The sequence below is a fragment of the Bufo gargarizans genome, chromosome 4 (genome assembly GCF_014858855.1).
Source record: "Bufo gargarizans isolate SCDJY-AF-19 chromosome 4, ASM1485885v1, whole genome shotgun sequence".
Taxonomy (NCBI): Eukaryota; Metazoa; Chordata; class Amphibia; order Anura; family Bufonidae; genus Bufo; species Bufo gargarizans.
The window spans coordinates 403,447,541-403,470,525 of record NC_058083.1 but is presented as its reverse complement, the minus strand read 5'-3'; the positions used below and the strand labels follow the sequence as shown (position 1 = coordinate 403,470,525).

At 45.4% G+C, this 22,985-nt stretch overlaps 1 protein-coding gene across 2 annotated transcripts in view; it reads left to right on the top strand.

Moving 5' to 3' along the window:
• Positions 1 to 22,985, top strand: part of MTHFD1L (methylenetetrahydrofolate dehydrogenase (NADP+ dependent) 1 like) — a 232,004-nt gene that overhangs the window by 27,379 nt on the left and 181,640 nt on the right. For both annotated transcript variants that reach the window (XM_044292321.1, XM_044292322.1), the window contains exons 2-6: positions 12,993 to 13,077; positions 14,321 to 14,371; positions 18,199 to 18,252; positions 21,520 to 21,638; positions 21,823 to 21,923. In XM_044292321.1, coding sequence (XP_044148256.1) covers positions 12,993 to 13,077; positions 14,321 to 14,371; positions 18,199 to 18,252; positions 21,520 to 21,638; positions 21,823 to 21,923 — 410 coding nt within the window. The remainder of the gene's footprint in view (positions 1 to 12,992; positions 13,078 to 14,320; positions 14,372 to 18,198; positions 18,253 to 21,519; positions 21,639 to 21,822; positions 21,924 to 22,985) is intronic.

Below are 22,985 nucleotides of genomic sequence, written 5' to 3'. Positions count from 1 at the left end.
TGCGGTCGTGAAAGGGTTAAGCATGCATGGGATAGGCATAAGGCCATCCTTCATATAAGATAGGGCCAAGGGCTATTCATAGTATTCAGTATATTGGGCAGACTAGATGGGCCAAATGGTTCTTATCTGCCGACACATTCTATTTTTCTACGTGTAAATTTTTGGTAAATAAATTCCATTAATCCATTCACAATGTCATGCTCTTCCAGAGGTTTTTGTAAGATTGGGCGGTTTCTCTGCCTACAAGATATTATCACAGATGCTTGGTTTACTTTTGCAGTTCTCAAAACTGAATTGGACTCAGCAGAGATCACATGCCTCTTCACAGCAAAAATGTTATAACATGAACAGAGTTGAGAAAAGTACCTTAATTCTAACTTCTACAAACCTATGAATGCAGAATCAACCTAATCAAACTAATATGAAAAGTTGTTCTAAAAATCTTCATCTACTTGCATATTATAAGTTATACCAGCAAGAATTAGTCTTTATGTAGAAAACTATGATTTAAAGGGAACTTGTCACCAGGATTTTGTGTATAGAGCTGACGACATGGGTTGCTAGATGGCCGCTAGCACATCCGCAATACCCAGTCCCCATAGCTCTGTGTGCTTTTGTGTAAAAAAAACAAACAAAAAAAAACCCGATTTGATACATATGCAAATTAACATAAGAGTCATATCTTACTTGTGTGACCAGAGAAGTCATATTTTCAAGCTCTGACTCATCTCAGGTTAATTTGCATATGTATTAAATCGTTTTTTATACACAATAAAAGCACACAGAGCTATGGGGACTGGATATTACAGATGTGCTAGCGGCGATCTAGCAACCCATGTCCTCAGCTCTATACCCAAAATCCAGGTGACAGGTTCCCTTTAAATCAAGCCTTACTGACTAGTGATTTAAATCAAATCCACCCTGGTTGCAACATTTTTTAGCGAAAATGTCTTTTTTGGCACTTTAAAAAAAAAATAAAAAAATTACGGCATTCACCTTAGGTTAGGTAATGTGATATTTCTATAGAGCTGGTTGTTACGGACGTGGCGATTCCAAACATGTTTAGGGTATTTTGTTTTCTTAATTTTTACTGCATTATAAAAGTGCGTATATGGGAAATTCTTTACACTTTTTTTGACTCTGACCCACTTGGTTCTTGAAGATCCATTGGGTCTGATGCCTCTAATACACTGCAGTACACTGTATAATGTACTGCAGTGTATTTTTCTATTACACTCAGCCTGGTCAGGCTCCTGCCTTTAGCAGGAGCCTGATCAGGCTTAGATATACCACGGCAAGCCGGATGCCTGTGAAGGCGTCGAGTTGCCATGGTAACCATCGGGGCTGACACAGCAGCGCAGTGCCCGATGGGGGAGGGAGCTCCCCCTCCCATACAGCGGTCCCTACGGACCGCGGGATGGAAGGGGTTAACGGCCGACATCAGTGCAGGCATGGGGTTCCGTTCGGCCATCCTGAAATTGAAACGGGTGGGGTGGGGGCGCACAGTTATACACAGCAGCACAGCCCCGATCTCCTCGCCATTTACTGAGGAGATCCGGGCTGAACGCTAAAGGCCCGGACAGCTCCCCTCCTCCTCTGCTGATAGGACACCATTCTCCCCACACCCCTACGGCCTTCTGTTCGGACGCGGTTCTATTTTAGACGCGACTCAAGGGAATATAGAATCTGCGTGTACACATTTTCTTTTAGAGGCCGGCCAGTGGATCGCAGGAGCTACTCTACGCAAGGGCGGCCCATGGATGTGGCAGGCGAGAGGTGGCCATATCCATGGGAAACGCGCATCAACAATGAGAAAGGGGGAAAAAAACTATTTTTAAAAAGAACGGTAGGAATTTTTAAGTGAAAAGTATAGGACAAAATGTTCACTGGGGGAAAAAGATTTAAATAAACTATGATCCATAAGATGGGAATACCCCTTTAAGAGGCTTCTCTGTCATCCACTCGTTACCTGTATTAATGGCACCTGTTTGAACTTGTTATCAGTATAAAAGACACCTGTCCACAACCTCAGTCAAAATTCAAACTCCACACTCCACTATGGCCAAGAACAAAGCTGTCTAAGGACACCAGAAAAAAAAACTGTAGACCTGCACCAGGCTGGGAAGACTGAATCTGCAATAGGCAAGCAGCTTGGTGTGACAAAATCAACTGTGGGAGCAATTATTAATGGAAGACATACAAGACCACTGATAATCTCCCTCAGTGGGGTCAAAATGATCGCAAGAACTGTGAACAAAAATCCCAGAATCACACTATCAGTAACACACTATGCCGCCAGGGACTCAAATCCTGCAGTGCCAGACGTGCCCCCTACTTAAGCCAGTACATGTCTGAGCCCGTCTGAAGTTTGCTAGAGCGCATTCGGATGATCCAGAAGAGGCTTGGGAGAATGTCATATGGTCAGATGAAACCAAAGTAGAACTTTTTGGTAAAAACTCAACTCGTTGTGTTTGGAGGGGAAAGAATGCTGAGTTGCATCCAAAGAACGCCATACCTACTGTGAGGCATGGGGGTGGAAACATCATGCTTTGGGGCTGTTTTTTGCAAAGGGACCAGGACGACTGATCCTTGTAAAGGAAGGAATGAATGGGTCCATGTATCGTGAGATTTTGAGTGACAACCTCCTTCCATCAGCAAGGGCATTGAAGATGAAACGTGGCTGGGTCTTTCAGCATGACAATGATCCCAAACACACCGCAACAAAGGAGTGGCTTTGTAAGAAGCATTTCAAGGTCCTGGAGTGGCCTAGCCAGTCTCCAGATCTCAACCCCCATAGAAAACCTTTTTGGAGGGAGTTGAAAGTCTGTGTTGTCCAGCGACAGCCCCAAAACATCACTGCTCTAGAGGACCTCTGCATGGAGGAATGGGCCAAAACGCCAGCAACAGTGTGTGAAAACCTTTTTGAAGACTTAAAGAAAACGTTTGACCTCTGTCATTGCCAACAAAGGGTATATAACAAAGTATTGAGATTAACTTTTGTTATTGACCAAATACAGTTGGTTGTAGTCCCTAAATTCCCCCGCAATTTGATTTGTAGTATGCACAAGGCGATCAGGTGTACTTCTGATAGTGTATATAGAATGCAGCTTTGCGCTTTTTAACCTCCTCACGACCGCCGTACGCAGGATTGCGTCTTCGCGGCGGTCGTGCTGTTCTGGCTGGACGCGCCGGTGCGTCCTCTCGCGAGACGTGAGATTTCCGGGTATGCCGGCCCGCGCATGCGCATCGCGGGCCGGCAAAATTCAAAGAAGAACTTCGTCATCAACCTGCCGGCCACGATCATTGGCTGGCAGGTTGATGATTTTAAAAAAAACGAATCAGCAGCCAGATAACCCATCATATTAGTAAATATGATGGGGTTATATGGCTGCTGTGCTCCTCTGCTCCTTCTTTTGGTCGGTTGGTTCCAGGAGAGGAGCAGAGGAGCACATCATTACTGTGAGTACCCACTACACTACACTACACTTAGCCCCCAGATCACCTCCCAGCACCCAATTAACCCTTTGATCACCCCTTCTTGCCCCTGTCAATCACTAGTGAAAAGGAAAAAAAGTGATCAGTGCAAACTGTCACTTTTTTTTTTTTTTTCACTGGTATTGACCGTTAGGTTTTAGGTATAGTTTAGGTCCCTTGGTTAGGTAGTTAGCGATCAGTTAGCGCCCAGCCCACCGCACCGCAGTCTCGCTAATCAGCATTTGTACTTTTATAGTATCTGAAAGTGATCAAAACTGATCACGGTCAGATCTATAATAGTACTAGTGTCACTTTAGTTCGCCCTCCACCCAAAACGCAGTGTTTGCCCGATCAGGCCTGATCGGTCGCCCACACGTGCGTTTGCCCACGCCCGCCCCACCGCAGTGACAATTATTTTTTTTTATCACTGCACATTCACTTTACACGCACTGCGGCGATAAAAAAATCTGTTTTGATATTTTTTTATCAACCGCAGCGGCCTCCGGTACTTTGCTAGGCTCCCCTTTGTAAGACAGGCTTGCTTTTTTTTTTTCTTGGGTAGTCTCAGGGAATACCCCGAAATTTAGTTGCCCACATGTCTAACAGGGGGTATTCTTCTGAAGAGGCCTACAGGCTTCTGACCTAGTCGGATGAGGAGTGGGAACCCTCATCTGATGAATCCAGCGGGTCAGAATACGAACCTGTAGAAAGCAGTGGCTCTCTGACCCAAAGTTCGGACGAGGAGGCTGAGGTCCCTGATAGCAGCAGGCGTACCCGGCCCCGTGTCGCTAGACCGCAGGTTGCGCAGGATCCGCTTCAAGAGCAGCAGAGTGGGGCTGGTGCTGTCGGATTACGTGGTGAGGCATACACCAGCAGCCCAGCCCTTCCTGGACCTAGTACCAGCACTGCCGTACAACCTGGTGAAGTAGCGAGCACCAGAAGGGCAGTTGAAGCTGGTACGGTGGCACGTGCAGTAGTGACCCCGTCGCAGCCACCGCAAAGACGTGCCCGTAGAGCCCCTAGAATCCCAGAGGTGCTGGCAAACCCTGATTGGCAGTCCCCAACTTCCGCCGCACCCGTAGTTTTCCCTTTCACTGCCCAGTCTGGAGTTCGGGTTGAGACAGCTCAGATCGGTTCGGCCCTGGGATTTTTTGAGCTGTTCTTGACTGCGGAGCTTTTAGACTTAGTTGTGGCCGAAACAAACAGATATGCCACACAATTTATATCCGCCAACCCGGGAAGCTATTATGCCCAGTCTTTCCGGTGGAAACCAGTCCAAGTTTCCGAAATTAAAACTTTTCTGGGCCTCCTCCTCAACATGGGCCTGACAAAAAAGCATGAATTGCGGTCATATTGGTCCACGAACCCAATTCATCACATGCCCATGTTCTCTGCTGCTATGTCCAGGACACGATTTGAGACCATCCTGCGTTTCCTGCACTTTAGTGATAACAGCACCTCCCGTCCCAGAGGCCACCCTGCTTTTGACCGGCTCCACAAAATTCGGCCCCTCATAGACCATTTCAACCTGAAATTTGCAGATATTTATACCCCAGAGCAAAACATCTGCATAGACGAGTCCCTAATACATTTTACCGGGCGCCTTGGCTTCAAACAATACATCCCAAGCAAGCGCGCCCGGTATGGGGTCAAATTGTATAAGCTCTGTGAAAGGGCCACAGGCTATACTCACAAATTTCGGGTCTATGAGGGAAAAGATCAGACCCTGGAGCCGGTCGGTTGCCCTGACTACCTGGGGAGCAGTGGGAAGACAGTTTGGGACTTGATGTCACCCTTATTCGGCAAGGGGTACCATCTTTATGTGGACAATTTTTACACAAGTGTGGCCCTCTTTAGGCATTTGTTTCTAGAACGGATTGGCGCCTGTGGTACCGCGCGAACTAGTCGCGCGGGCTTCCCCCAACGGCTCGTTACCACCCGTCTTGCAAGGGGGCAGAGGGCCGCACTGTGTAACGAAGAACTGCTCGCGGTGAAATGGAGAGACAAGCGTGACGTTTACATGCTCTCCTCCATTCACGCAGACACGACAATCCAAATTGAGCGAGCAACCCGTGTCATTGAAAAGCCCCTCTCAGTCCACGACTATAACCTCCACATGGGAGGGGTCGACTTCAATGACCAGATGTTGGCTCCGTATTTAGTTTCCCGACGCACCAGACGCTGGTATAAGAAGGTGTCTGTATATTTAATTCAATTGGCTCTGTACAATAGTTTTGTTCTCTACAGTAAGGCTGGGAGAACTGGATCCTTCCTCAAATTTCAGGAAGAGATCATCGCGAACCTCCTGTATCCAGGAGGTTCCGTGGCCCCATCCACCAGTGTAGTTAGCCGTCTACACGAGCGACACTTCCCCAGTGTCGTTGCTGGTACCTCAAACCGACCGCCACCCCGAAAAAAATGTCGTGTCTGTAGCAGGAGTGGAATAAGGCGTGACACCCGCTATTTCTGTCCTGACTGTCCGGACCACCCTGCCCTGTGCTTTGGAGAGTGTTTCCGGAAGTACCACTCACAGGTACACTATTAGCATAGGGATCATCTCGCCAGGATAGGCACACAGGGCTATTAGGGCCCATTCACTCACAGCTGCTGCAAACGTCTCCTTTCACATGGGACAAAGTGCATAACGCACTTCGCCACATCTTTGGGCGATTTGCGCTTTGCACATTGACCCATGGGGAAGGAGAGGTTTGTTCTATAAAGGTAAAAAAAAAACAAAAAAAAAAAAACAGGTAAGCAAACAGGTTAATGTTTAGTTCCAAAAGTTAGTTACATGTTCTGTTCCAAAGTTAATAAAATTATTGCGTTGTGGCCTGTGTGTTTTTTTTTTTTTTGTCTTTTTACCTTCCAGGTGGACCAACCGATCTACTAGCTGCAGCACCGATGTGCATTCTGACAGAAGCATTGCGCTGCTGTCAGATTACACGCAAGTCGGTGTATGCGGCGCTGCAAGACGGGATTTTCTCCTCTGCAGTGACAGATACGTTTGCCGAGGCATACGAGCTGAGGAGGAGGCGGCGTTCCTATGCTTTGGCAAGCACTTTGTATGTATGTGTGTGTGTATGTGTGTATATATATATATATATATATTATATATCCCGGCAATGATTTATTCATCCACATCGATTGATGCGAATGAAGAAATCTGTGCCGTTCATTTTTTCTTTCAGCCCAGAGGCTGAACGGAAAAAAAAATCTCATTACCTGTATGCTCAATATAAGGAGAATAGCAGAAACTCCTAATGCTGGCCATACATGTAATGATTGCGGAGACCCTCAAATGCCAGGGCAGTACAAACACCCCACAACTGACCCCATTTTGGAAAGAAGACACCCCAAGGTATTTGCTGAGGGGCATATTGAGTCCATGAAAGATTGAAATTTTTGTCCTAAGTTAGCGGAAAGTGAGACTTTGTGATAAAAAACAAAAAAAAAATCAATTTCCGCTAACTTATGCGAAAAAATAAATAAATTCTATGAACTTGCCAGGCCCCTCATTGGATACCTTGGGGTGTCTTCTTTCCAAAGTGGGGTCACATGTGGGGTATTTATACTGCCCTGGCTTTTTAGGGGCCCTAAAGCGTGAGAAGAAGTCTGGGATCCAAATGTCTAAAAATGCCCTCCTAAAAGGAATTTGGGCACCTTTGCGCATCTAGGCTGCAAAAAAGTGTGACACATCTGGTATCGCCGTACTCAGAAGAAGTTGGGGAATGTGTTTTGGGGTGTCATTTTACATATACCCATGCTGGGTGAGATAAATATCTTGGTCAAATGCCAACTTTGTATAAAAAAAAAAATGGGAAAGTTGTCTTTTGCCAACATATTTCTCTCACCCAGCATGGGTATATGTAAAATGGCACCCCAAAACACATTCCCCAACTTCTCCTGAGTACGGCGATACCAGATGTGTGACACTTTTTTGATGCCAAGGTGGGCAAAGGGGCACATATTCCAAAGTGCACCTTTCGGATTTTGCAGGCCATTGTTTACACATTTTGATTGCAAAGTACTTCTCACACATATGGGCCCCTAAATTGCCAGGGCAGTATAACTACCCCACAAGTGACCCCATTTTGGAAAGAAGACACCCCAAGGTATTCTGTGAGGGGCATGGTGAGTTCCTAGAATTTTTTTATTTTTTGTCGCAAGTTAGTGCAATATGAGAGTTTGTAAGAAAAAATAAATAAAAATAAAATCATCATCATTTTCCGCTAACTTGTGACAAAAAATAAAAAGTTCTATGAACTCACTATGCCCATCAGCGAATACCTTAGGGTGTCTACTTTCCGAAATGGGGTCATTTGTGGGGGTTTTCTACTGTCTGGGCATTGTAGAACCTCAGGAAACATGACAGGTGCTCAGAAAATCAGAGCCGTTTCAAAAAGCGGAAATTCACATTTTTGTACCATAGTTTGTAAATGCTATAACTTTTACCCAAACCATTTTTTTTTGCCCAAACATTTTTTTTTTATCAAAGACATGTAGAACTATAAATTTAGCGAAAAATTTATATATGGATGTCGTTTTTTTTTGCAAAATTTCACAGCTGAAAGTGAAAAATGTCATTTTTTTGCAAAAAAATCGTTACATTTTGATTAATAACAAAAAAAGTAAAAATGTCAGCAGCAATAAAATACCACCAAATGAAAGCTCTATTAGTGAGAAGAAAAGGAGGTAAAATTCATTTGGGTGGTAAGTTGCATGACCGAGCGATAAACGGTGAAAGGAGTGTAGTGCCGAAGTGTAAAAAGTGGCCTGGTCATGAAGGGGGTTTCACCTAGCGGGGCTGAAGTGGTTAATTTGTGAGCATGAATCTCGAGGCTTTATCACCATGTGCATAGTACTGAAAGCGGCAGGGTAGATTAGCAGTGTGGGTGTTCATGAGAGTTTTGAGCTCTGATCTCAAGGCATCTAGCTGTGTTGGTACCTCTTCTGTCAGTGTGTGTGTGTGTGTGTGTGTGTGTGTGTGTGTTTTTTTTTTTTTTTTTTTTTTTTTATGGCTCAGCTCCAAGGTGGATATCCGCTTATGCAATTCTTGAATTGTCCGTTTCCTTTTGTCTCTTAAGGGGCCAAAAGAAATCAACCTACCCCTCACCACCACTTTATGTGCCTCCCAGATGATCCCTGATGGTAATTGGGTAGAATCATTTGGCGTAAAATACTCCTCCAGGAGGTTTCTAATATCTGCTACATGCTCCACCTTACCCAGTAAAGTCTCATTTAAGCGCCAGCGGAATTCGCTCTTCGTGTGTTGCGGGATAAGGAACTCTAAGAAGATCGGGGCATGATCTCGCCATAGAATGGAGCCTATTGGGGCTGGAGAGGGGCGGGGCCAAATAATCAAATCTCTGGTATGAGTTATACACTGTAGAGTAGAATGTGTAATCTCTGTCCGCAGGCTGCATCACCCTTCATATCTCCAAGCCCATCTGGAATAGCGATGCCCTCACCCTCCTCAGGGTTACCTGGGAAATCGCTGAAGTCCCTTTTAGATGTGTCTAATCGAGGTTCCAGGGCCAAGTTAATGTCACCACCCAAGAGGAAATCCTGAAACTGAGATAGCAGGGGGGGGGGATGTACCAAATATATTACAAAACATAAAAAGGACATCATATTAAGTAACCTACTTGACGGGTATTAATTGGACCCGGGCAAGAGTGCAATGAACATGTACATCATCCTACCAATGTCCCACTGTGCCCAAGTGTCCATAGACATTTGGGGGAGGGGACGTAAGCTATCGAAAAGTGGATCTTGGGACATACGGGCATTCTAGATGGGCAAGGCCAGGGGTATCGCTAACTTCCCCCACCAAAAAGGGGGAGGGGGGGGAGAGCAGAAAAAAAGTGCAAAACCCTTCAGTAACAAGAAGACTGAAGATGGAGAATGAAAATGTCGCAAAGGGATCCGCTTTGCAGAATGAAAGCCAAAAAAGTAGAACGATAAGTGCATCTTAGAACGAAGGGTTAGTCATTGGTGAATACCTTTTTTAGGGGACCTCGGTCGATTCACTGAGGGTGAGGCTCTCAGCAAGGTAGCTGCTCCAGCAACAGCAAGGCTCTGGGCCTTTTATAGATGGCAGAGAGCCTACTAGTACCTTTTTAGTCTGGGTTAGCTTGAAGATTATTCAGGGACATCTTTCTGCGCTTCCTTTTGTGTCTCGGCGTGTGTCCAGGTGACTATGGATTAGGAGCTCCGGTAAGGATGCCAATTCCCTCTCAGGATTCCAATCCTCAATCTGTAAGTCCTTGATATCCAGGGCAGTATAAACTCTGGAGAGGTCTCTATGAGCCCTGACAACCAGCTTCCTATCTGGGAGATTTTATAAGGAGGCCAAAGGGATGCAACCAACGGTACGTCAGGTTCCTCTCCTTGAGAACCTCTAGCAGTGGTCTTAACAAACGCCATTTCTGCAGACTTAGGGAGGACAAGTCTTGATAGATGGACACAGGAGATTCAGCAAATGTGAGGCGCGGCGCCAACCGAGCCAGTACTCGGTTTAGGATCCATTGTCTCCTAAACTGAAAAATGTTGGCGCCAAATTCAATTTTTAGTTGCCAAATTGAAAGTATATATAATTATAATAAAAAATTAAAAAAGATTTGGAGAAGATGAGACGCAAGTCACAGTAATGATCCAGCACTACGTGTCATGATGCCAAAATTTGGTTTCGGACAGGATCTCAGATACACAGATAAACCAAGCAACAAGTTTCTAGGCGAGAAGCTGGGGTAAGGTCACCTCCTAGCAAATCCCTAAGGCTGGGTTCACACTTGAGCGTTGCGCAAACGCGCGTTTTAGACGCGCATTTTTATGCGCGTTTTTGTAATAGTAAACGCGCGTTTGACGCGCGTTTCTGTGATTCACTACAGTGTCCTATGGCCACAAACGCCCCAAAAGTCGCTCATGTACTTTTTGGAGCGTCGGGCGTTTTACAGCGCGATCGTACGCGCTGTAAAACGCCCAAGTGTGAACCATTCCCATAGGGAATCATTGGTTTCTCCTTGTTGAGCGTTTTACAGCGCGTAGGAACGCGCTGTAAAACGCTCAGGTGTGAACCCAGCCTTACAGCTCTCCCTATACTGCTAAGCCCACATTCAGACCCTTAAGGTGGGAATAATGTGTCCTCGTGCCTGGGCTGCAAATACCCTAGAATCCCTGAGATGGTGAAAGGGGAATAGGGCAGCCTGGTCCCTCAAAACCTGGAGGGACAGACGTCACAATAAACAGAAACCAAACTTATCTTATCTGAACCAGAACAGACAATCCTTCTCTCCTTGCTTCCAAGGCCAGACTGAATTCTATAACCCGCACGGAACACTGGGATTGAGTGCAATTTAAATTAATGACCCCACCTAGTGCACCTGAAGGGAGGCGGATCTAACACGACTCCAAAACAAAAAACTAAACACGTGCTGCTAATCTGGCCGACCTCCGCACGTAGTCAGAGCAGGGCATGACAACACCACTAAATGCACTAAGACTGTGTGAACAGGGTCAAATACATGACTCCAATACTTACTGCAAAGCAGTAAAGAAGCTCTTGGCGCATATTATTGATCAAAAATATGTTGAGCCCACCTACCAGACAAGGTAGCTTCTTATCAGGTGGGACCTACTCTAACAAGGAGGGTCCAGCTCCATTGTTACTCTGATTAAAAACACCAAGGGGTGGGGGATGGGCGGGAGTCCCAAGTTCCAAAGAGGATTCCTGGTCCTCTATAATATACATATAAGCACCTCCTGAGACAAATCGCAGATGCAAGCTACCCGGCAATAATGCAGCAAACAAATAAAGGAGCAGCACACCACTAAATGCACTAAGACTGAGTGAACAGGGTCAAATACATGATGCCAATACTTAGTGAAGAAGCTCTTAGCGCATATTATGGATAGGACTTCACACTGTCCCTGCTTCCTTTTGCATAGTGCACACAGCAGCAGGGAGCTTACCATGGCTGCCATAGAAACTGATTGGAGCCCCAGGATTCCGCTGCTGGGGCTCCAATGGGAACTGCCACTGAGGAGGAGGGGACCCTGTGGCCACTGCCACCAATGGCTTTAATACTGGGGGGGGGGGGGGCTGCAGAATCGCATAGCTGGCACCCGACCTCTGACAGGTAGCTGCGATCCGCGGCAGTTAACCCCTGAGGTGAGAGACCCTGTCATAGAGGTCGGGTGCTGGCTATGTGATTCTGCAGCCAGCACCCGCCTCCTGTATTTGGATTAATGGGCGAGTTAACATCATTGGTGTAGTGGCCACAGCCCCTCCCCTCCTCTTCCCCTCTGTCTTTTCATTGGTGGCAGCAGCACAGGGGAGAGGGGGGACTTCTTCCTTCTGCCCTGTGCTACTGAGTGAACACCTGCACTGGGGCGGTGGGGGCAAGGAATTATTGGCTCCCATGCCCCGTCGCAATATTCAGCGGCAGCCCTGTCACAAATGGTGGCAAGGCTAAAAAGTCTTGTCGCATCTGCAAATTTTAAGGCGCATTGGCGACCATTTTGGTCGCTATCTGGCGCGCTGCGAGCCACCTTCAGAATCCTTTCACCTAAAAATTTGCCGTTCGGCACACAATATATCTGGGTGGCTCGTTAAGCTTAGGTGGGGGATGCAGTGCCTGATGTGTTCTGTCCATGGTAAGGTCGACTCTGTCATCAGCCCCAGCAACGAGGTAAAGTCTGTCTTGCCGGCCATGATGGAGTCCACCGGAATGGATTCGGGAAATCCTTTCAGACGAATATTATTTTGCCGTCCTGTGTCTTGATTCTCTATCGTATTGTAGAGGGTGTTAAGCTAAGCTTGAGCACTGTCCAAGTTCTGGGTCACCGCTGAATTAACTCCATTATCGCTGACTGGTTAGACTGCAAAGCCTCAACTTGTTCCCCCAGCTGGATCTTTCCACATCTCTTTAAGCTCTTGAACCATATAGCTTCAGTTAGCAGCTCTCTCATAAATGATATGGAGCTAGGTCTCTGATATCTGCCGAGTGTCTGTCTGTCTGTCTCTCACTCACTCACTCACTCACACTCTCTCACTCATCTTCTTGTCCTCTCACTTGGCGTGCTGTCTTACCCTGCGCCATCTTGCTTTCTTGGTTCCTTTTTTGTCGGCTCTGCTTTCCTCATACATTTCTCAAGGCTCCCGAGCTTGGAGCTTTGTTTTTGAGGACCAGGGGTGTTCTTTGTCTTATCTCTCCCGGTCTTGCCCATTTCCAAGCTGTAATAGTTTAAGATGTCCGCTTTCCATTGATCCACAGTGTAGCTCACTCACATGCGTGCATCCAGCTCCGCTGCTAGACCAGAGTAATTGATTTTTAAAGAGAACTTGCCTAATAGGCCAGTGCCTTGGATGTAGCAGATGGCAAGCCACCGAAGTGGGGAAATAGCACGTGCTCAGCTGCAAATCCAGATAGGAGTTTTGAGCCACATTAGTCTCCATTAGGGCATCTGTAATGCACCCATCTATTGTATATTTTACATCATTTTGTCTTACTTTGCAGAAACATAATTCAACGATCGAAAGACACAATTAGGAGCTTGCAAAAAGAGAACACCGCCTTCAAGCCTATACTGGCTGTAATTCAAGTAAGTGGAGCATGTGATTGAGGCGTAGCTCTACAGATGGCGATCTTTTAATAACCAATGTGATTTTTACTTATAACCGTAACTGCAGAAACCATTTAGATCATTCGACAGCAGGTCAGCGCTGAGCTTTTTTGGCTTTAGTAAAATAGGAAATCCTGAATACCTACATTTTGAGAATATAAGATCAGCTGACAAAACTTGCAGTTTTTTTTTCCCCTGTAGCCTTTAAAGGGATTGTCCTAAGTGGACAATTATGATATATTGATGTCATATGTCTGATAGGTGTGTGTGTGTGTGTCCTGCCTCATTTCTCAAGAATGTCCCTTGCCACGAATGGAGAGCACTCCACGCATGCACAGATTTCTCCATTCACTGCTATGGGGTCCCAGAGGTAGAGCCCATGCCTAGTGTACATTTATACCATAAATGTCTAGATGGGGACAACCCCTTTTTAGGGGTTGTTCAGCCATATGCATTTTTAAAAAAATGTTCCCTGCGAGGGGTTTTATTGCAGATAATTTTTGTTGTAAAAGGCTGAAAATAACATACTTTACTGACTTCTACTAATCGGCTGCTGTTCTGACATTACTCAGGGCCTCGCTGCATCCCTCTCAACTGAGAACACATGCATGGTTGACCGAACTGAGATAGTGAGTTGTCTGGTAGAATAGCTGTTGGCCTAACGCACATTTGGCTGACAGCTATTTCTTCGGAACCCCCATAAATATGCATTCTCCAGCGTGCAGGTGTTCTCAATTGGGAGAGGGGAATACGCCAGTGACAGGCTCCTCTTGAAGTGACTGACCTCCTGTGAGGACAAAGGATTGCACGTGTTGAAACTAAACTTGCCCGATCCTTCCTTCCCCCAACATCATCTGTCTGGGCACCCCCATATACATAAAACAGTATGCCTATCCCGCCTAAATTGGTCAGGGGGCATGGGCTGTGTATTGAGTGATTTTCCATTATGGCTTTTTTTTGCCTCCTTTGAACTGGATTCACCCCTGCAGTATTTATTCTTTCTTGTGGATCCACTCTTTGCTTTGGCCCAAAAAAAAAAAAAAGCATTAAAAATGCATGTGTGAATCCAGTCCTACAGCTGTAGATTTATAATCTAGGATATTAGCAGTTGACTAGTATGCTGCATGTAGTCCAGTAGACCCACAGAATATAACAGTCGAGCCCAAAAAAATTTAATCTGTACTTTCTACTGTTGAAATTTGGGTTGTCTTATCATTTGCAGGCAGACACAGATGATGTAACGTTGCAGTCAACCAGAAACTTTGCAGAGGAGGTGAGTTTATGCTTTGTTGCATTGTTGTGAAGTTGTTAGTAGAGCAGTAGTGTGTTGTATATTGAAAAGACCACACACGGCAGCATGTGATCCTATATGATCAACTGTATAGGAACTATCGGGCAAAAATATTGTGACTTACACATTACACCTACAGGAGCCTAAATCCATAGGCTGTTTTAGATGCCCTCCCCTGGCATCTAAAACGGCTTCAACTCTTCGAATAAGGCTTTCTACAAGATTTTGGAGTATGTCTGTTGGAATTTTTGTCCATTCATCCAGAACAGCATTTGTGAGGGCAGACACTATGTTGGACAAGAGGACCTGGCACTCAATCTCTGTTCTAGTTCATCCAAAGGGGTTCCATGGGTTGAGGTCAGAGCTCTGTGAAGCGATTTAAGTTCTTCCACTCCAAACTCACCCAAACATGCCTTTCTGGACCTTGCTTTGTACACTGGGGAAGAATCATGCAGGAACAGAAGAGGACCTTCCCCAAACTGTTCCCACAAAGTAAAAAGCATGTAATTCTCCAAAATGTTTTGGTATGCTGAAGTATTAATATTGCTCTTCAGTGGAACTTGAGTGCCTAGGCCAGTCTCTGAAAAACATCCACATAGCGTCATCCCTCCTCTATCAAACTTTACAGCTGGCACAATACAGTCTGGCAGGTAACGTTCTCGTGGCATTTTCCAAACGCAGACATGTCTATCAGACTGCCAGATAGAGAAGCATGAATTATCCCTCCACAGAACACGTTTTTCACAGCTCCAGAGTCCAGTGTTGACATTCTTTACACCTCTTCATCCGATAAATAGTCAGTAGAGCGTTGAAGACTTTTATGCACTTTTACGCTCCTCAACACTTGGAGACCCCTCTTGGTATCTTTACATGGGCTGCCACTTCTTGGCTGGGTAGCTCTGGTTCCTCAGTGCTTCCACTTTACAATATCCTCACTGGTGGCATCCTATTACCGTGCCACACTCCAATTCAGTGAGCTCTTTAGAATGACTCATTCTTTCACAAATGTTTGTAAAGACAGACTGCCTGGCTAGGGGTTGGATTTTATACACCTGCGGTCATGGTACTGAATTAATTCAGGGGTTTCAATGTTTAAGGTGTGTCCCAGACGTTTGTCTATGGATGTGTGAACTTATGTAACATATCTACTCTTTGTCTTAGGGCTCTTTCACACTTGCGTTGTTCTGTTCCGGCATAGAGTTCCGTCGTCGGGGCTCTATGCTGGAAGAATCATGATCAGGATTATCCCCATGCATTCTGAATGGAGAGAAATCAGTTCAGGATGCACCAGGATGTCTTCAGTTCAGGACCGGAACGTTTTTTGGCCGGAGAAAATACCGCAGCATGCTGCGCTTTTTGCTCCAGCCAAAAATACTGAACACTTGCCGCAATGCCAGATCTGGAATTAATGCCCATTGAAAGGCATTAATCCAGATCCGGCCTTAAGCTAAACGTCGTTTCGGCGCATTACCGGATCCGACGTTTAGCTCTTTCTGAATGGTTACCATGGCTGCCAGGATGCTAAAGTCCTGCTTGCCATGGTAAAGTGTAGTGGGGAGCGGGGGAGCAGTATACTTACTGTCCGTGCGGCTCCCGGGGCGCTTCAGAGTGACGTCAGGGTGCCCCATGCGCATGGATCACGTGATCGCATGGACACGTCATCCATGCGCATGGGGCGCTCTGACGTCATTCTGGAGCGCCCCGGGAGCCGCAAGGACGGTAAGTACAGGGAGTGCAGAATTATTAGGCAAATGAGTATTTTGACCACATCATCCTCTTTATGCATGTGGTCTTACTCCAAGCTGTATAGGCTCGAAAGCCTACTACCAATTAAGCATATTAGGTGATGTGCATCTCTGTAATGAGAAGGGGTGTGGTCTAATGACATCAACACCCTATATCAGGTGTGCATAATTATTAGGCAACTTCCTTTCCTTTGGCAAAATGGGTCAAAAGAAGGACTTGACAGGGTCAGAAAAGGCAAAAATAGTGAGATATCTTGCAGAGGGATGCAGCACTCTTAAAATTGCAAAGCTTCTGAAGCGTGATCATCGAACAATCAAGCGTTTCATTCAAAATAGTCAACAGGGTCGCAAGAAGCGTGTAGAAAAACCAAGGCGCAAAATAACTGCACATGAACGGAGAAAAGTCAAGCGTGCAGCTGCCAAGATGCCACTTGCCACCAGTTTGGCCATATTTCAGAGCTGCAACATCACTGGAGTGCCCAAAAGCACAAGGTGTGCAATACTCAGAGACATGGCCAAGGTAAGAAAGGCTGAAAGACGACCACCACTGAACAAGACACACAAACTGAAACGTCAAGACTGGGCCAAGAAATATCTCAAGACTGATTTTTCTAAGGTTTTATGGACTGATGAAATGAGTGAGTCTTGATGGGCCCGTGGCTGGATTGGTAAAGGGCAGAGAGCTCCAGTCCGACTCAGACGCCAGCAAGGTGGAGGTGGAGTACTGGTTTGGGCTGGTATCATCAAAGATGAGCTTGTGGGGCCTTTTCGGGTTGAGGATGGAGTCAAGCTCAACTCCCAGTCCTACTGCCAGTTTCTGGAAGACACCTTCTTCAAGCAGTGGTACAGGAAGAAGTCTGCATCCTTCAAGAAAAACATGATTTCCATGCAGGACAATGCTCCATCACACGCGTCCAAGTACTCCACAGCGTGGCTGGCAAGAAAGGGTATAAAAGAAGAAAAACTAATGACATGGCCTCCTTGTTCACCTGATCTGAACCCCATTGAGAACCTGTGGTCCATCATCAAATGTGAGATTTACAAGGAGGGAAAACAGTACACCTCTCTGAACAGTGTCTGGGAGGCTGTGGTTGCTGCTGCACGCAATGTTGATGGTGAACAGATCAAAACACTGACAGAATCCATGGATGGCAGGCTTTTGAGTGTCCTTGCAAAGAAAGGTGGCTATATTGGTCACTGATTTGTTTTTGTTTTGTTTTTGAATGTCAGAAATGTATATTTGTGAATGTTGAGATGTTATATTGGTTTCACTGGTAAAAATAAATAATTGAAATGGGTATATATTTGTTTTTTGTTAAGTTGCCTAATAATTATGCACAGTAATAGTCACCTGCACACACAGATATCCCCCTAAAATAGCTAAAACTAAAAACAAACTAAAAACTACTTCCAAAAATATTCAGCTTTGATATTAATGAGTTTTTTGGGTTCATTGAGAACATGGTTGTTGCTCAATAATAAAATTAATCCTCAAAAATACAACTTGCCTAATTCTGCACTCCCTGTATACTGCTCCCCCGCTCCCCACTACTATTATGGCAACCAGGACTTTAATAGCGTTCTGGCTGCCATAGTAACACTGAACGCATTTTGAAGACTGAGCCATCTTCAAATGCTTTCAGTTCACTTGCGTTTTTCCGCATCCGGCGTGTAATTCCGGCAAATGGAGTACACGCCGGATCCGGACAACGCAAGTGTGAAAGAGCCCTTTGCTGGTCAACTGCTAAGAGATGCTGGATTAATTTCTTACTGTACAATGTTGCATTATGATAGGTCATGACTTGTAGTAGTCAGTCTCTACCAATCATCTGAAGGAAAGGAGGCTGCAGTGTACCAGCAAGCACCAGGTTTCCTTCATTGTTGGCACATCTGTGGTGGTCACAGCAGCTCAGCAGCCAAATGTACCGTGGTCTCCTTCACGGTTTGCCCAGACAGAACTGGTGGTTGCTGCATCATCATGGGCCCATTCATTCAGCTGATTGGTGGAGATGCCTTGTGTCCTACCTGAGAATGCATCTATTGACACGTCTCTAACTTTTACAGCTTGGAGTGGATGTCCGTCTCGTACATGTACCAAAGGAGAGCAGTGATGAAGAGGTTGGTTTGATTTACTTTTTGTCTTTGTAACCAGTGTGATGCCAAGTGATTGAATACACCCTTCTTAATCTTGTGTATGGATCGCTGGGGGTGTCAGATCCTGCATGGCTGTCTAACAGTTCCTGCTGTGATTACTATGTCGGCATTGAACGCGTGCTTGTCTCGTTGTCTGAGCTTTGCTTGCTTTAGGAATTAGGTTTTCTGAAGCTCATATGGTAATTCACTACACATGAGAAGGTTCGTCTAACCTTTTCCTTAAGGAGGCGGCATAATCTTCTGTGTGCCAGCAGCAGTGCTTGCATCTGCATTGTAAAAAGGTTTTTTTTTTGCTGTCCATGTTTGATACTGCCCACAGTGACGTTCTTGTGCTCTGAAAATTTTTTTGGGACCCCAAAAATGTTACCAATGAAAACTACAGTTCATCCTGGAAAATACAAGCCCTCATGCAGCCCTGTGGATGGAAATATAAAGTTATGGCTGTCAGAATATGGCAATATAAATTGTATTTTATTTTTTTCTCAAAACTGAAACCTAAAAAACATACAAGTTTGGTGTTACCGTAATCGCGTTAAAGGGGTTGTCCAAGTTATATTTATTGATGACCTATCCTCAGGATTGGTCATCAATATCAGATCGGCAGACACCCCTGCCAATCAGCTGCGGTGCCAGCGCTGCCTCCCTTTCACTGTTTACCTTCTAGCCGTTGCATCTGCAGCGGTAAGCAAGTGTAATTACACCCAGGCCGTCCCATTTATTTCAATGGGACAGATCGCTGTATAGGAGTGATCCGTACAGTGAAGGGGAGGCAGCGCTGGCAAGGCGTGCTCCTTCTCTTCAAACAGCTGAGCGGCGGGGGTGCCGGGTGTCGTACCCCTGCCGATCTGATATTGATGACCTATTCTGAGGGTAGGTAATCAATAAATATAACTTTGACAACCCCTTTAAGTTGCAGAATAAGGGCTCAGTTACACAACTGTATGAATGGGTCTGCATTAATTCGGCAATTTTGCAGAACGGATGCAGACCCATTCATTTCAATGGGGCCGCAAAAAATGTGGACAGCACTCTGTGTGCTGTCCGCATCCGTTGCTCCGTTCCATGGCCCCGCAAAAAAAACATTTGCGGACAAGAAAAGATATTTCTATAAGGGCCATCTGTTCCGTTCCTTAAATTGCAGAACGCACATGTGCAGTATCCATGTTTTGTGGCTCGCAAAACATTGTGCGGTTGTGTGAATGATCCCTAAGGATGTCTTGTCATTTTTAGCGCACAGTGAATGCCTTCGTATTAAATACCCAAAAAAAACAACTAGGAAATGCCACCTTACCTGCCGGGCCATGGATCAAACCCCTATATACGTGTGATAGTTTAATCTTCCCCTCCTGTTCCTTAGTCAGTGTCTTAATCTATTATGTTCTACTGTAAATAGCGCAGATTTACCTGTGGAAGTAGAAGCAGAATAGAACTGTCTGTCTAAACCAATTAATCTTACTAACCCCTTCTAAATGGGAAATCTCCTCATCTAATGGAAGAACAACCCCTTCCCTAAAAAGTTGGGAAATATAATTAATACCCGAATTTATCCAAAACTGATCTTGTGACATTCAAAAATTCACCCAAGTAGACCCTTCCCCAAAGTGGCGTGAAATCTAATGCAACAGTAACCTCTGCTAACTTCCTTGTGTAATCCCACACCTTAATAAGCAGTCACCATGTTACGGCATGTAGAGCCCCTCCTATGCTTGTTGTCCAGATTCCAGCTGCACAAATATATTTTTATATCCTGAATTGTAAACCCAATCATTTAGCACAGGGTCCAGTTGCCTGTCCCGTCTCCTTTGTAGCTGAGCTGCCAAATAACCTGTAAAAGGTACACCCAAACCCCCTGAGCTAACAGGGCAGTACAAGTATCTTCATTCTGACACGTTTTCTCCCCCAATGAGTTCATTAAGTAACTTAATAAGTGAGAACGTGCTGTTCTCAATCCAAACTGGTGCGGCCATAAACAAGTACAAAAATTGAGGGAGAATAATCGTTTTAATCAGTGCACGTCTATCAGCCATTGATAATGGCAGTTTGGACCAGATCACTTGCAAATTTAAAATGGGCCGCATGCGCATATGTCACGGATTTCACATTTTGCAAATCTGCAGCGTTTTTCATTGAAATCTTCAACAAAATCCCCTCTATCTGGTTCGGGTTTCACACAGCAAACCCTTTTTTACTTTGGCTATTCCCTTAGGCCTCTTTCACACGAACGAGTGTTCCGTGCGGGTGTGATGCGTGAAGTGAACACATAGCACCCGCACTGAATCCTGACCCATTCCTTTCAATGGGTCTATGTACATGAGCAGTGATTGCCAGTTCGCATTGTTCACCAGCAAACATATGCGGGTTTCCATCTTTTTTCACAAGTCCAGCGAGGCACAGGTAAGCTCTTACCTGTGCGGGAGCCGATCTGAAAACAAGTGCGGTCACCGGGAGCAGGCAGTTCTGAGAACAGCCCGATGAAGGCCCCCGGTGGTTGTTCTCGGAACTGCCTGCTCCCGCTGACCGCACTTGTTTTCAGATCGGCTCACGCACAGGCACAGGTAAGGGCTTACCTGTGCCTCGCCGGACTTGTGAAAAAAAGATGGCAGCCCGCCTGTGTTCGCATGCGAACTGGTAATCGCTGTTCATGAGTGTTTGTTTGTTTTTTGTTTTTTTCACACATCAGTTCTGTGTTTTTCATGCAGCCCTGGCCCCATAGAAGTGATTGGGGCTTCAGTGAAAAACTCACCGCATCGGATACAGTCCGGGTGCAATGCGTTTTTCACTGATGGTTGCTAAGAGATGTTGTTTGTCAACGGATCACAACTGAAACGCTGAACGTAAATGCAGACAAGTGACTGAACTTGCTTGCGAAATGGTGCGCGTTTCCCTGAATGCATCCGGACACAATCTGTATTGTTCGTGTGAAAGAGGCCTTACGGTACTTTAAAAAAAAAATATAATATATATATATATATATATATATATATATATATATATATATATATATATATATATATATATATATATATATATATATATATTCACTCCTGCGTTTTTCAGCATCCCATGTTTTATCTGTAGAACAGTTATTTTTATCAGGTATGTTGTGAGGACCTGCTTGCTTGCACTTACTTTACAGTAATAGTCCCTACAGTCCACGGCAACCCCCCCCCCCCCCCATCAATAAATGTTTTTGGGCTTCAAACGGTTTTAATTCTTCTTATTTATGTCTAGATTATTGATGAAATCCAGAAACTTAATGAAGACCCGAAAGTGCGTGGGCTGGTTCTACATTTGGCCAAACCCAGCATCCAAGTGGTTAATGCAGTGCAACCGGACAAAGATGTGGATGGGTAAAACATGTCGTCTCTTGTCTCTAAATATACAGTTGAGCCACGTGGCAGCCACAGACCATGAGACTGCGGCTGGAGGATTTCCGTTATACCAGTCGTTATGCGATGCCGGACGTGATGTAAATGGCATTTTGTAATCTGAATGGGGAGGATTAATCCAATGTTAAATGCTCTTTCTCCCCAGTGTCACTGATGTTAACCTGGGAAAGATGGTCCGAGGCAGCGCCCAGGATGGCTTCATCTCCCCCACTGCCTCTGGCATCATTGAGCTCATAGAACAGATGGGTAAGGTCTCTTGGGATAGTCTTATACAGCATACATTTGTAAAGCATGTTGTCCGATGCAAAGCAGTACAGATGTAACAGCAAATGTAAGGCTCTATTTACACACGGCTGATTTTAATGCAGAAATGTCAGTGTCTTACTCGTCTGTGTAAGAGAGTAGCGGGGTGTCCCTCATAACTACTATGTTAAGCATAGTGGATTTAAAGGGATATTCGTATCTGGGACATGTCTTATTGCTAGGATATGCTAGACAGGTGCTGGTTCCACATCTAGGACCTGCTCCGATCTCCAGAATGGGACCTCCGAAGTGAACACCATACTGCCACACTTGTGCAACCATCCTCCATTCACCGTTATGGGATTTCCTAGCGCTGGCTCAGCTGTTTCTGGCTGTCTCATAGCAGTGAATAGAGAGATGGTCGTGACCGCGGCATGTGCTCTCCATTCAGCGCTATGTGAATTCTGAAAATGGCCGAGCACACTCGCTTGGAAATTTTTAAAACTCCCATAGCGATGAACGGAGAGCACTCAGTTTTTAGGGCCCCTGTTCTCTAGATAGGTTGCGGAAGTGGGACCTTCACCTATTTGACAATGATATGCCATCAGTGTCCCAGATGGGTCAAAGTAGTGAAGGTTATACCCACTGAGTATGGATTGATTTCTCGCTTCTCTATATGAACTGTGCTGCGTCTGCGTAGTTTGGTTAAACATGGATTTCTTTGAGCGTGGTGGGGCCCGGAATCAAATGTACTGTACGCAGTAACTATGAAGACGTAGAATCTACTTCCTTCAATGATAGCGTATCCTCAGGGTAGCCATTAGTATTAGATCGGTGGGGGGTTGGCCCCAGCACCACCACTACTCGGTAGACAACACAAACAATGAAGAGACCCCTTCAAACATCAGATTTTGGAAGTTATGTCTACCGAGAGTCCGACCCTCTCATCCTGCAGAATTGACGTCAGAGGCTCTGTTATGTGAACGCAGCCTAAGTTTAACCAGGTTTCGGCCACAATTTTTTAGAAAATAATTTCATAACCTAATGATTTTACTCTTTCGTGAC